Source organism: Diceros bicornis, chromosome 18 (assembly GCF_020826845.1).
Source record: "Diceros bicornis minor isolate mBicDic1 chromosome 18, mDicBic1.mat.cur, whole genome shotgun sequence".
NCBI lineage: Eukaryota > Metazoa > Chordata > Mammalia > Perissodactyla > Rhinocerotidae > Diceros > Diceros bicornis.
In genome coordinates, this window is record NC_080757.1 from 34,631,564 (window position 1) to 34,647,493 (window position 15,930).

At 40.3% G+C, this 15,930-nt stretch overlaps 1 protein-coding gene across 2 annotated transcripts in view; it reads left to right on the forward strand.

Annotated features, from left to right (window-relative positions):
- Positions 1-15,930, forward strand: part of CA10 (carbonic anhydrase 10) — a 459,693-nt gene that overhangs the window by 180,546 nt on the left and 263,217 nt on the right. For both annotated transcript variants that reach the window (XM_058560658.1, XM_058560656.1), the window contains one exon: positions 2,765-2,907. In XM_058560658.1, coding sequence (XP_058416641.1) covers positions 2,765-2,907 — 143 coding nt within the window. The remainder of the gene's footprint in view (positions 1-2,764; positions 2,908-15,930) is intronic.

A 15,930-nucleotide genomic window follows, 5' to 3' on the forward strand; every position in this document is an offset into this window, starting at 1 on the left:
ATTGTCAAAGAGGTTATTGTCTCACAGAATTTTAGAGATAAAAGGGGGCTGTATTAGTTTCCTGTTGTGGCTATAACAAATAATCACAACTTAGTGGCTTAAAGCAGCACAAATTTATCATCTTACAGTTCTGGATGTGATATCCAAAATGAATCTCGTAGGGTTAATAAAATTAGTGTCAGCAGGCCAGTGTTCCTTCTGGAGGCTCTAGGGGGAGAATCTGTTACTTTGTTCCAGCTCCTAGAGGCCACCTGCATTCCTTGCCTTGTGTCCACTTCCTCCATCTTCAAAGCCAGTATCTTCTGTCCTCTCTGGCCTCTTTCCATCCTTAAATCTTTTCTCTCTGTCTCTCACCCTCCTACACCTCTCTCTTAAAAAAGACTGTTGTGATTACATTGGGCCCACCCAGATAATCCAGGATAATCTACTCACCTCAAGATCTTTAACTTCATCATTTCTGCAAAGTACCTTTTACCATGTAAGGTGACATATTCTGGGTTCTGAGTTTAGGATGTGGACATCTTTGGAGAGGGGCCATTGTTCAGCCTTCCACAAGGGCTGTAGAGACCAACCAAGGCCCAAGAGACAAATAACTTATCTAAAGTCACATAGCTAATCTGTGGCAGTGCCCTGACTATATCCCTGGCATCCTCACATCTGCCATGTTTATGTGTATCACTAACAAAGAGGGGTAGGAGCATGCCCTTTCAGAGGCTTTATTTTCATAATAAACTTGAAATGATGGAGGAATTAAGGATTTAGTCAGTGATTTAAAAAGAGCAGCTTAGAGGGGCCTGCCCCGTGGCGTAGCAGTTAAGTGCACATGCTCCGCTGCTGGCGGCCCAGGTTTGGATCCCTGGTGCACACCGACGCACTGCTTGTCAGGCCATGCTGTGGCGGCGTCCCAAATAAAGTGGAGGAAGATCAGCACGGATGTTAGCTCAGGGCCGATCTTCCTCACACACACACAAAAAAAAGAGCAGCTTAGAGAAGACAGAAGTTTATATTTTTAAAAACACATTTTTAATGCAAGTGCTTCCTTAAATATTATAATTTTGCTAGGGCATGGTACCTTCTAAAGATGTGATAACATGGCTTAGGTAATGTTGGGAAATGGGAGTGCCATGGAAGCACATGTACATGTTCTTCCTTCTGCTCTCATTTCCCTCCTCCTGCTTCTCTTTCCCTCTCTGTAACTCTGGCCTTTGCTGCCATTTTGAAAATCAGTTGTGGCTGGAAAGCCAATTCAAACTCTTTAAAGGGAATGGAGCCACCAGAGGCTTATTGGCATGGGTTAAACCAAATTAGGTATTTGCCATATTTCACAATGAAGCCTGTATTGTTTTGGTGTTGAAGCATTCTTCAAAGAATCCAAGGAACTTGTTTTTAGTTCTCCTCCTGCTTCTGCCCAGCAGTTGCCTATAACAAATAAAAAGGTCATAGAATTTTGAATTTAGATGCGACTAGACAGACCACCTAGCATAATTTTTCTCCTGAATTGTGGCTTTCTTATACAGTATCTTAGGCAAGTGTTTGCCAAACTCCCCTCTTGCCTCAGTTTTCTTCATCTGTGATATGGGCAGGAATAATAGCTGCTGTAAATTAAAGGCTGTTTTGAATTTGAGTCCCTGAGAAGACAGGTACATTTGAGAGAGTGTGACTTGAATCTTAGGCTCATCTTCTCTAGGAGTCACTCCCTGGCTCCACTTCCACTGCTGCAGGGTTCGGTGTCTCTCATCTAGTCTCATGACACACTCGACTTAACCTCACCCCCACTCCCCGGTGTGGTCATAGTTCTAACACTTATTTGCTTTCCTGGCAACTCAACCTAACTCAAGGCTGGACCAGTGGTAGCAGCTCACTAGACTGTTGATGGATTCTGTGGCTGGATGAGTGAATGATACCCATATAATCTCAGGGGCATATGCAGGAGACAAGGATCCAGAGCCTCAATGGAAATACTGAGAGGGGCAGAAAAAGGCTGAAGATATAGTCTCTGATCTTCACTGACATAAAATTAGTAGGTTGGCTCCCCACTGCTCTGCTAACTTTCTTAATCAAAAGAAAGTAGGACTGGAAATTGCCATAGAAATTTATTTAAATGTGACACTGAAAATGAGTAGATGATTTCCCTTTGGATATTCACCCTCAGCACTCAATGTCATTTTTTTCTGCCTATCAAATGAACACGTTCTTCAGCTGCTGGTACATTAGGTTAATAACACAGTGCTGGACTAAACAAAGACAAAGTCAAGTTGCCAGGCTCCTGTCTGGCATTGATTGGGGGCCATAAAAATAATTTACTCCCTTATCTTGGTCTTGACGACCTACAGAATAACACCTTGTGTATGTCGAATGCCACTTTCTTCTATATAGGACAAGGTGATTCTCACATCATTCCTGCCAAATGGGAAAGCAGAGCATCAACTCAGGAATTGCTAAATATTTGATGTATCTCAGACATATTGCAAAGATGATATGGCTGGACTGTTAAGGCTTCCATTAAGGCATTAATGCTAACTGTACTCATCAAATGGGCCGCAGGATGAATGGGTCTGAAACAAGAAAATCTGGTCTTAAGAGATGATGAATGTAGGACTTAGAGAAATTGACTAAGATACAGGCCAGGAAGATACCATAGCAACACCCAAGGATCTCTATGGCTGGGGAACACTGGGTGGCTCTCTGTGGTTTCACTACTTTTGTGTTGTAACTCTTTTTACCTTCTACGCAGCCTAATTCTACAATTTCTTTTTGTTTCTAGTTCCTTCTTTCTGGGGATTGGTGAACTCAGCTTGGAATCTTTGCTCTGTGGGGAAACGGCAGTCACCAGTCAACATAGAGACCAGTCACATGATCTTCGACCCCTTTCTGACGCCCCTGCGCATCAATACTGGTGGCAGGAAGGTAAGCAGCCATGTTGCTTCCATTGTGAAATTGAGGATTCGGGAGATGTTGATTCTGAAAGCCAATTCTCCAGGCCTCGCTCTCTGTGATGAATTTATCTTTCTACCCAGGAATGGTATCACAGACCTCAGGCCCACTGCCAATAAATATAATGTCGAAATTGTGTTTTTTCTCCCTAGCCGGTCAAACCCTCATGCTTTTAATTACTTTGTACCCCTCCCCCGGAGGTTGCCTGAGGTCCTATCCCTTGGTACCCCATGAAGGTCAGAAAACACAATTGCCCTCCTGCCTATCATGCTGGGGAAATCCTTCCTCTCAGAAACCTCTTAAATGGGGCTTCTTTGAACCTCAACGAAGTGAAGAAATTTTTTAACAAAAGTAAAATCAGACGTTTATCATCCTGGAAGGAAAAACAAACAAACAAAAATCACCTTAGATGATTTATAAGAAAATCAATAATTAATCTTCCTAGGGGCGTCTTGCTGGCTAAGACTCCTAGCTCCTGCACAGAAATGCTGAGCTGTGCTTTGTGATTCTCACACCAACATCCTCCTTCCTTCTCCTACCCCCATGATGCGCTCCTCCTTAATTTGTGGAAAGACACGATGCCCGTGGGGTCTTCCCATCACCAGAATCTAGCATTTCTCGTGTTGGTTCATTTCTATTTGGCTACCTTTTACTGTTGAGTAGATCCTTGGAGGTGGAAAAAAACACACACCCAGAAAATTGTGTTTGATGGTGATTTAGCTGTTCTTGAACTCAAGAGGAATGAACAATCATTTGTGTGCAAGGAATTGAGCTTAAAATTACGGAGAACTTTTGCTACCGCTGGCAGCTGATTCTCCAGGGTTTGTGTTCCTTGGGCTCTGTTCTCTCCTCCACTTATGCAGTCTGTTCACCTTACTTACCATGAGTTCGTAAGTAATTTTTTTTCCCTCCTGATATATTAGGATATATTTTTTCCTATCACATAACTGTCACCAAAAAAAAAACATCTAATGACTCATCAAAGTGTTGTTAGTGACCTTGACTCAGGTCACGAGGCAGGTTTTAAAAGACCTTGCATGTGGTTGAGACTATTTAGCTACATGGTATTTGTGTGCTGTTGTAAATATGACATGGGAAGCTTTTTTGTAGAAGGGTCCTGTGTAGCTCATGTAGTTTTTTGCTCTGATTTCATAGAAAACTAACAAACCCTAATTATTGTTCCATTTGCAGTTTTCTTTTTACAAATCTTAAAAGGAACTTGACGTGGGTTCTACATACAGCTTTCTTTAAAGCATTCAAGTCAAGTCATGAGCAGGGATAGGTTCACTGACCAGTATTTAAAAAGGGCAAGTTGCAGTTTTGACTAAATATTCAATCCGTCTTTCCTTTTTGGAGAGGGTGAAAGTGGGAATCATTGTATTCTAGGCAAAGGGAAAAGCAGTAAAAAAAGCCCAAAGCTGAATGAAAGTTGGTACCTGAGTTCCAGAAGTTCCCTGAAAGATAGCCAGCAAGGCTGAAGCACGGAGACCAAAGAGGAGGTGGTGGGGAGGTAAGGGTGGAAGAGGAAGGGACAGGCCAGATCCTGAGGCCATGTTAAGGAACTAGACTTTTCTAAGAGTTGTGGCAAGCATTTGAAGCATTTTTAGGTAAAGGGTATGTTGGATTGGGATGGGAAAGGTCACAAGCTAACACAAATAATGGATGTATAATTTTCACTTTCCATCAGACCATCTTAGAGGAAATGTTGATGTGAAGGAAGAAAAACTAATTTCATGACAGCTTCTCCCTAAAACTTAGTGGGAAAGAAGAGACTAGGAGGTAGCCTGCTGTTAAAAATCACTCAAACGTTATGTTTTGTTTTGGTGTTTTTTGTTGTTGACAATTGGTTTTTTTTATATTTCCAATTCGGTAGAGTGTACCTGATCCAAATCAATTTTCAAATGCATTGGAGTTTGGAATTTTGGAAACATTTACTTTTGACGATGTAAATATTTATATCTGGCACGATTTGTGTTGTCAGCTGTTTGAAGAGCTGAGAACTGTCTGATGGTTTCCTTTGCATTTGTGAAAGGTGAAAAATAAAATATAGATGGTAGTAGGATAAACTAACTGGTAATGAGATGCCTATACTTGATAGACAATAGCTAAATCATGTTTGCAAGCTTTTTAAAGGTGGTGTTTAATGAGTTGGAGACTTATTTTGGAAGTGAGGATTCATATCCCTGCTCTGAATTTTGTTTTGCCTTGAAGAAACAGGTATCCAACCCAAAAGGCTTAAAAACCACCCTGCAAGACTGGGAGGTTTTATAGAATTTGGGCAAGGTGCCACACTGTGAAGTCTGAGTTGAGATGGGTACCAGCATGTTAAATGCATCCCAGTCGTTATGTGTTTTATGTCACATTTTATGTCACATTCTGTGAACATTATTCCTGCCCGTGTTTAAATGTACCTTCTGCACAAACCCCTGACTTGTGGTACTGAGTTTGTTTCAATGTGTTTGACCTGGCATGGGGTTCAGATGATAAATTAAAGGCTTTTCTTAGCATGAGCTGGGGCTGAAATTCAACCTGAACTCAAGAATACAAAGAATAATAAGAGATGAAAATCAAAACGTGTTATGTCTTGGATATAATAGAGGATATTCATTCTACTTGAACAATGAGATTTCTTTTACCTTTTAAGTTGCTTATTTTCAATGGTAGTATTTACGCAACGTTTGTTTTTTTCTTGAAGGCAAAGACTTTTTACCCAATTATTCATATCTGACACACAGGACTCTTATGGACAAAATCCAAAATAATTATACTTTTCAAACAGCACTCACTTAAGGTTGGGTTGCATATGGAAAAAAGAATTCTACCTTGGAACCAGTCTCCCACTCTTGACCCCATTAAACTTGACTCCCAGTAGGCTAAATAGTTTTTTTTTTAGAATCTTGGTGCTAATTAATCTATTCTAGATAAAGCTACTAAATCAACTCAGGAATCAAAAGGGGACGGGTGGAGATCATTCTTCTTCTGTGGTCTCAGATCATTTAAAGTCTCTATCTTCAGGAAACTGGATTATGATATAACTGGAGTTTTAAACTCAGTTCAAGCCTGACTGACTATTTTAAAGATACAGACCCTTGTTAGCCATTGAACTTGTACAGATTTACATACATTTTGACCTTCCTTGTCTTTTTCTTCACACCAAAGCGAGTGTACATGATGTGTTTGTATCTTTTCATGTGCTATTCACATAAGTGAGCTTCTTGGTAATTTGAAAATAAAAATATAGAGTGAGAATGTTACCCCACAGCAAATACGAATAGCCTCACTTGATCATTTCAAGGTACAGTAATTCCTCTAGATAGTGCCTGGAGCATTCCTGATACAGGTGGGTGCTGGAGGGGTGTAGATTAGAGGTGAGTTTGGCTTTTATGGAGGAGATGTGGTACATGGGTAACCTCTTTGCTGATCTAAAATATATAAAAGAAGAAAAAAATATTAAAACTGAGTCTAAAATCACTTGTCGATTCTACCATTTTAACCAAAAATTAGTTTTGACATCCTTCCTCATCTTTTAATAAAATGGACATCTCAGTAGTTAATAATATGGGAATTGCTCATGACATGTTAAATGTAAAAGGTAGGATCTAAAATCATCCACTCAATGATCTCAATTTTGTTTAAAAAGTGCCCATGATATACATAGAAAAGAGACTGGGATTAATGGTAATATTGTTTTCTTTGTACTCTTCTAAATGTCTAGATTTTCTCCAACAAACTTGCGTTCATAATCTGAAAAACACCTATTTTTTAACTGATCTCTCCATTTTAGGCAAAAAAAATACCTAGAGTTGGGAAATATGGTAGATAGAATAATGTCCCGTCCTGAAGATATCCACATCCTAGTCCTCAGAACCTGTGAATATGTTATCTTACGTGGCAAAAGGTGTCTTGAAGATGTGATTAAGTTAAGGATCTTAAAATGGGAAGATTATCCAGGTGGGGCCATTGGAAAAGACAGAGGCAGGAGAGTCCGAGTCAGAGAAGATGTGACAGCGGAAGCAGAGGTCAGAGTGATGCGGGGCCACCAGCCAAAGAATGTGGCCAGCCTCCAGAAGCTGGAAAGGGCAAAGAAACGGATTCTTCCCTACAGCCTCCGGAAGGAACACAGCCCTGCTGAAACCTGGGTTTTAGCCCAGCAAAACTGATTTCTGACTTCTGACTTCCTGAGCGTAAGATGACACCTTCAGCTATGGAAGTAGCCAGCTCAGAGCAACCCACAGGGATGGAGCTGGGGAATAAAGACCCCAAATGCACTGCCTTCCCTCCCTCCTCTGCCAGGATCCCTTGGGAGAGAAGTCAGAGACCAAGGGAGCCTATGGATTCCATCTATGTAAACCAGCCTGCAGGCCACAGAGCAAAGTGAAGATGGATCTGAAGGGGCAAATGGAAGATGTCGAACACAAGGCCATAGGTTTTAGCTACACGACCATTTCCACATTTCCCATGAAATGAATATGAGGTAATAAAACTCATCATTACTTATAAACTTGGGTACAAATGCCTCAGCCTGGTATTCACAGCCCTTGTGATACTTCCCCAAATCTCCTTTCCAGAGCCTCACTCCTCTTAGTCTGTATGCATACCTTTTGTTCCCAGGGAGATTGTAATACTTTATTTTTTAATTGGGTGTATCTCAGCTTTCCCTGTGATCTGTGTTCTGGCCACAGCATACCCTTCACCCCATGTACCTCAGCACCCTCAGTCCCTACCTCTTTATTATTCAACATCTATGGCTCCAATGCTACCTCCTCCATGAAACTCTTCTTGATCTCTTTAGCTGATACTGAAATCTCTCTTTATTTGGCTTCTTAAGTACCTTGCTTATATTTCTTTTAGGACCTGAATCTTGGCTTATAGCATATGAGTCTTATTGGCCTTGTCTTCCTCATCCTAGATTAAGAGCTCCTCAAAATAATCTGCTTTCATATTTTCATTTTATATTCTTGGTTATCTGTGATGGGGCTGGTTGATTTGAATTGAACCAAGACTATCCTTGATTATGAAGGAAACGGTTTATGTGGAATTAGTCCAAAGTTGCTTTGACTCAAGGTGGGAAAAATATGGGAAAGTCTCATGATGAAACATAACCTTGCTAAAAACAGAATCTGTTGCTAGAAACTAATTTTCAAGCATTGTACTTTTCCTGAAGTATGGTTGAAGATAGTTTAAAAAAATAAGAAATGTGAATTGGTGGGGTGCTTAAAATCTTATCACCTCTCTGTTTTAAAATTTCTCCATGAACTTGATGGCAAAATTTAGTTGACCACAATTAATCATTGCAATTCATGACATGTCTGCATTGCTATGTTCTGAAACCTTTTATGAGTGACGCATTTATGTTCCTTCAAGGAATTTATGATATATTGGGAGAGAAAATATGGATATGCAGAAGTTAAGTGGCAGTAACTGATTTAAATAACTATTGAGATAATAATGGAATAGATACTAAGGAAGCAGTAAAATGATTAATTAGCAAATCAGTCATTTTGGCATTAATTTTTAATGGGGGTAAGAAGTTGGCTTGGTTGAACCAGGCTTTTTGGAGGTGCTAGAATATGAGCTGGCATAGAAAGGTCGGTGGAATGAAATATTGTTTGTAGGAGGGTCTTTAAATGTCACATGTTCTGGCTCCACGTGTAGAAGGTTGAAAGAAAAGATAACGATAGATCCATTTTGCCATCTAAATATGTTGCTGTGATGCTGATTTTAATTGGATAACTGATATTAAACTTTCACGGATAAGTATTCTTACCCATTTGGAACTCATTAGCTGTCTTTAAATACCACGGGTCTTTTTGCACTGAAGCTCTGGTATGGAAATGGTACATAGAATTTTATGTGTATTTGTGGGATAGAGCAGATCTTTAAGAGCTGATGAAGAAGTGAGTGCAAGTCTTGCTCATCTGTATTTTGTGGTTTGATAAATTTCTTGACTTGCTGTGTTGATAATATCCTTTCTCAGAAGGAAGTAATAAAGGGTCTCTTTATTTGGATTTAATTCTAACCAACAAGGAAAAACAGCTTGGTGATGTGGAATGGGCAGTAAAACTCTGGGAGAAAGTGGATGTGCTAACTTAGAAAATATAGTAGCCAAGGTTAAAAAAAATGCTAAGCATTGTCAGACTTCAAAATGCCTTCAAAAGGCAGGTTTTTAAAATATCATCATTAAAATAGATATGATCTTGTTGCCTCATGGAAGATAACTCTAGAGGATTGGGAAACTCTTAAAAATGAAATTATGGTAATACAATTACAAATGACGATACAGAAAAAGGAACTGGTAGGAACTAAAGATACGCATGTGGCTGCACAGGGAGTTTTGCGAGAAATAACGTTTTTAAATGAGATATAAGCAATGTGAGAGAAGGGGCTTATAGCCGAGGAGGAGGACAAAAGGAGAAGTAACCTGTAAAAATGGTTTCGGAGAGAATAAGGCCCAGAATGAGTTGAGACTTCCAGAATGAGAAGGTCTTTTAAAGTTATGGTTAGAGGAAGGAGGAACGTTAAGACAATGCAGACCTCCGACTGGGGAGGGGTAGATGTCCATAGATGTCCCGATGGAGGTTTGAATTTTAGGTTTGCCACTGACTGCCTTGATACAAGAGGACTAACCTCTCTAAGCTTCAGTTTCCTCATTTGCAAAGGAGACACCGTAATAGTACCCACCTGATAGGGTTGTGGTGGAGGGAATTATATGAAATGATGCACTTATTAGGCAGATTATGATGCTAGTTATTAGGTCAGTGACTGGCAGAGAAGAAAATGCTCCACAATTGTTAGCTACTGTCTCAGTCCATTCAGGCTGCTATAACAAATTGTCACAGACTGGGTGGCTTATGAAAAACATAAATTTATTTCTCACAGTTTTGAAGGCTCGGAAGTCTAAGATCAAGGCACTGGCACATTCGTGTTCAGGTGAGGGCCCTCTTCCTGGTTCGTTGCTGGCACCTTCTCGCTGTGTCCTCACGTGGCAGAAGGGGCTAGGGAGCTCTGTGGGGCCTCTTTCGTAAGGGCACTAGTCCCAATCATGAAGAGCCTGGCTTTATGACCTAGTCATCTTCCAAAGGCCCCACAATCTAATACCATTACCTTGGAAATTAGAATTTCAACATATGAATTTTGGAGTGACGCAAACATTCGGACCATAGTAACTACCATCAGAGATGTTGCTGTTAGCAAAAAAATACAACTTACCTCCCACTTGAGTTTCTCTGTCAAAGAGACTAATACTCACATTCAAATCAGTGGCATATATTCTGAGATTGCAGTTCTTTGGATGACAGAATAAGAACTCAGAGACACCTTGCCCGTATTCCCAATCCAACAGGTCGAAGTTCAGTAGGCACAAAGGTAAAGCTTTCCTCTCAGATATATATTTATAAAAAGCTGCAGAGATTCAGGCTGAGCTAGTTTTGTTATAAAATCACTACATATGAAATCAGTAAAGGGAGTTAGCGGGTAATGTGCTCAGTATGAGTAAATAACACAGGAAGGTGCCAAGAGACGAATTCAGCCTAATTACAGAGTACATAAGGTAGTACGTCCATGATAAGCGAGGTCGTTGTCCTGCAATAACCTTCACTGAGAAGATGATATCTGGGATATTACAGTCAGATTCCTCAGTGCTGATGGTTAGATTAACTAATGGAAACGACATTGACAAAGTGAAGTACAGAAGAAGAGGAACAAAGTGGTGATGAGAAGAATCCAATGTTCCATGTTCAATTTTCTCTCTCAATTTATCTGAAAGGAAAACCTTTTAAGATGTAATTACAGGTGTCTTCTGATTGTACCTGTCCTATGCAGCCTCAGACACAGCACTAGCCCTGGTGTTTGGAAGTGGCTTGGACCAGACTTCAATTCAAAGTAAGAATTTGAACTGTGTGCAAAGCTTCCACGTGTTTCATTGAGAAGCCCAGCACAAAAAGAGTTCTGGCGGGCACTGAAGGTCTTTTGAGATTGTAGAATAAACTCAAGCATCAGACAAGAGCCGTGACTTGATCTGGGAATCCCCTTCCAATCTAGAAACTCTTTGATTCTATATGAACTGTGGTTGGATGGGACACCTGAAATATATTTGAGGCTGATCCCAGGGTGAGGATTTAACTAGGATGTAAACCCTCCTAAAGGAAAATTCCCTTTAAAGCCCTAGCTTTGGTTTGGAAGAAACTTGCATTCTCCTCTTCACATCCTCTATCAAAATCATTCCTCAAAGGTTTGGGTACAGTACTCTTTCTTCTTTAGGATGCTTTGCTCTGAGCAGCTAGAATGGAGGATCCAGGGTAAAATGAATGTTGCAAGAAAGAACTTTGATTAAAGATAAGGAAATGAGGCCAAGGTAATTGTGTTTATGCTCAGAGCAGAGCTTTTCACAAGCAGTGGAAGGTTTCAGTGCATTGCACTGAAAAGTGATAAAAGATAAGCAAAATGCGAAAGACTAAGATGCTGTATTCTAAGTGGGGAAATAGATTCAGAGCAGAGGCGTCCTGTTGTTGGTATCAGGTTCTCGTGCACCATTGCCTAGCTTAGATCTGGGCTGAGGATTACTGCTCCCTGTCTTGGCAGTTCCTTGTAATGTGTACCTCTTGACATCAACCAGAAAATCAATGCAGAGTCATTAAGCACGTCTCCCAAGGAAACTCCTAGATGTTGGCTTTAGTATTTTATAAATGTATCTCATTCTCTCTCATTCTTTACTCCTCTGGTGAGTATCAGAAAAGACTTTGCTTTCCTTTCCAGCTTCTTGGTCCTTTATTCTTTCTCTCTCTCTCCTTATTCTCCCTCCTCTTGTCCATCTCTCTGACCTGCTCTCGTATCCTTTCCTCCTTGTTTCAACCCTTCTATCCCCATCTCCTCTCTCCCTTTCACCTTCCCTAGATCTCTTTTCTCCTTATGCCTTCTTCCTTCCTTTCTCCTGGTCCTGAGTACATCGAACCAAGGAACCTCTGCCCTCTCTCTTCTGCATCAGAGTGGAATAGGTTCTCCCCTTTCAAACATTTTAAAATATTGACAGTTGTATGATTTGGGTGGCAACACTTAAATGAGAGAAAATTCGTTATCTGAAAACTGAGCACAATTTTTATAAGAGAATATGGGAGGAATTAACTCAAGATGCTTGATGAATTTATAGGCAGATGAATTCCTAGAAGGAAGATGTTCCTCCAGGAATCTCGTGTGTTAAGTTTCTATTACATGGTACCACCTTCATTTTCTGGTTACGTGATTCCACAGATGAAACTAACAGGCATTTTACATATGAACTGTCCTTTCAAAAAGAGACAACAAAATGCCTTATTTGCATACACTGCTTACATCTCAGCTCTCTTGCCTACCATCTAAATATGGGGGAGAAGAGGAGGAGAATAGAAAAAAATGTGACCTACTTTTTACAGACTTCTTCCCAGCTAGCCTCATCTCTCAAACATTCTAGAATAAGTGTCTTTATCACAAGCAAGAAGATAAAACTGGTGGAGCACCTGGGTGACACAGCAAGTCACATACCCAAGAGAAGTTCTGGCTTGTGATGTTAAAAATTTGGTATCGGTTGTGCATCTCTCCAAGAAGGCTCTGAAATTGGCCACTCTGCTCCTTGTAAGCCTGATTCTTTGTCTGGATAAACCAGCAAAGCTCTCCCTGCATGAACTTTAGAGACTTTGAGTCCCGTTAAAGGGCTCTCATTGCCTAGAAACCAGGTATCTTTGATCTGAACATTAAAATAAAAATAAAAATAAATAATAATTTCTCTATCACTTCAGAAAAAAAATGAAGTAGGTTCTATTTGAAGGACTTAAGAAAATACTAATTTTCTTCTAAGCTCTGTCTTTCTTAAATAAAAGAACTAGATTAAAACTGAAAAACTGGAATCAAAAATATGATTTGGGGAGTCTGTGCATCAGAAACAGTTGAATATTTGAGCAACTATCAGACTTCTAATTTTTCTTGTGAAAATTTAATGTCATATAGATACAACTTTATTAATGTTGCATGAAGGATTAAGAATAACTAAAATAATTAGCCCCTCTCTTTCCAGTATCTCATATTTTTAACATTTTGGAATGTGGGTGTTCTAATCTCTTGTTCTGTAGTATGCTAGGGCCCAGATGCAAACTATATGCAATGTTAGGTTTGGCCAGTTCATATTCCCATTTCTCCCACCTCCCCGCCCCAAAGTTCCAGTTAGGTAGGACGAATAAGTCTAGAGATCTAATGTAGAGCATGATGACTACAGTTAACGATACTGTACTGAGTACTGAAAATTTGCTAAGAGAGTAGATTTCAGGTGCTCTCACCACCAAAAAAAAAAAATTTTGGCAACCATGTGAGGAGATGGATATGTTAATTAGCTCGACTATAGTAATCTTTTCACTACGTGTGTGTGTATATATATATATATACAAAATGATCATGTTGTACACCTTAAATATATACAATTTTTATTAAAAAGATAAATAGATAAAAATTTTTTTTAAAACATTAGCCAATTCAGCCTAACATCTGTTTTTCTTGTATAGTAAACCTAGTATCTATTTATTAAGGCAACAGTTTCATTTTGTTAATATTAGCCTTACCCACTTAATGTTCTGAACAGATTCTTTTCCTGTTTTTACCCAGATCTTCATCAGATGTGATACTTAGTATGACATCAGTCAGTTCTCGCCCTTAGCCCTGAAACGCAGATGCTCTGACCCTACATAAAATGTGATATCATATGATGAAGGTACATAGTCTCATTTTTACCAAGAAGTGAAAACATACACACCCACACAGTTTTATGCATCATATCCAATAGAAACTTCTCAAACTAGCAGCATCTCACCTGCCTGAAAATGTTTTCACCCACCTTTAACTCAGTGTTTGATGACTCCCAAATTATTTATTCGGAGCTTGAGAAACTCTGATAGAATAAGATTTGGGAAAAATTATCAGTTCAGAATAAGTGTTGCATCACCCTTTCAGAGTGTGTTGCCCTCCGAGCCCAGGTGAAGAGCCTGAGATGGAGAGCCTTGTGCAAATGATTTGCTGAGGAATTGCTCTCAAGTGAAAACCGCAAAGGGATGGGGGCAGCGGGGCAGGGGGAGAAGTTCAGCAAAGAGATGGGTCCAACTGGAGTCCAACTGGAATCCAGCTGGAGCCAGATCCCACAGGGAGCTCTTGAGCATGAATGGCGCCACAGTGCTAACAGCATCCCACACACCCCTTAGGTGATAGAGAGGCAGCCTGAAGACCTCCTAAGAGAGATATAACCTTCCTGGCATTCCCAGGCAAGGCAGCTCTTACACAGTGGTATACTGGAGAAGCTGGCTCACACTGGCTTTCAAGAGCCCATCTTGTACAACTCTTCCCACCTCTGCACTCAGTGACATCAAGTTGGTAACTTGAAATCCACCATGGTAGGAGTGTTTACACCACAGAAATCTGCAAATGCTACACATTGGGCTTTTTTTCCCAGAGAGCTGGTTGATAAGCATTTACTAGCACACCACAATTCTTGCAGGCCAAGGGCAATTCCCAGGGTGAACTGATTGCAGCCAACACTCATAGAAACTGGAGGACCTGTCCACTAGCCCAGAAGAGGGGATCTGGGTGGGTCACCAACAGCATCTATTATAGCTGGTTTTGAAAAGAAAGTTTTAGCTTTATTACAAATATTCAGTTTGGAGATAACTCCAGTGACCGTGGTTTGACCTCCTGAAGTATCATTCAAACTGAGCTGTCTGCGCCCTGTATTCTACCCTCCCCAAGCCCAGTTGCCACTAACTGGGGAGGAGGGATGAAGCATAGAAATGATTATATGGGACTCTGACTTTCCTTATCTTTATCCTAATTCCTCTTTCAATATATCTTCTCTACTTGCTTGCCTCCTACAAGCCTATATTCCTCCTAATCACATCTTTGCAAAGGTAAGGTTGGCATATGGCTACAGCTTTTGCCCAGTGCTGTGGCAGTCACAAAGCAATGTCCTCAACTTCTTCTCCAGTTTAAGCTGCTACTACTACAGAACCAGGGATGTCCTGGGCTACGGCACAACACTCCCACCAGCTTCCGGTCAATGATAGTATGTTTGCAGCAGCAGAGCGTGCAACACTGTAAATACATGCAGTAAGCATGTCTGAAAGTCCAAAGGGAAGAAATAGGGAGGAGCTTTTAGGTTTTCCCAAATAAGTGATCCTTATTCAACACATCGCCTTTTAATGATTATTTCACAGGTTCTGAATCCAAAAGGTAAGATTAAAATCTGAATAGGAGCAAGGAAATAGCCCTGTGCCAGGCAGTTTTGAGTCCATGCTGTTCAATCAATTCGAAGTATTACCGGCATTTTTCTCAAGAGTGTAATATACGACAACTGCCAAGATTTCCTTTTGCGATTACAAGAAGGACAGATACTGGAGTGAGCCATATTTCAGCACTGCAGGGATATAACAAATGGACTGCTAGAAATGGCCCAGGAGGAATGAATAGCAATAAGACATCAATGTCATCTGTATACTAATTTGTGATGAATTTCCAAAAGGCTTAATGCTATGATGCTATGATATATAGGGGCTTCCTGAAAGTTAATAACTGTAAGTTACCCACTTGGAAGAATGTAATGGGGAAAAGTATGTGATCACAGATAATGTATAAATAAGTAACTTCACTAATATAGTCAAACTGTCTGTGTGTTCTGTATTGCTGCCTTCTGTGATTAGAAATATATTGTGAAGACACGAGAAGGTCAAATGTTACACAAACACCCATAATTACACGTTTGGTGAGGCCTTTAATTTGCCTTTTCATAGACTGGGACTCATACCATGAAGGGAAAAGTGTATACGTTGATCACCTTTCAGAGGTGAATTAACAACAGCCAGGGTCCCTTGATGCAGATTCAAATAGAAGCAACAAAATCTGTTTGGATGAACACATTGTCCTTGCCAGGTACCCATGTGGTCTGGCATTTCCCCCACAGATCGTGTGCGGAAAGCATCAACAGATTTGAGG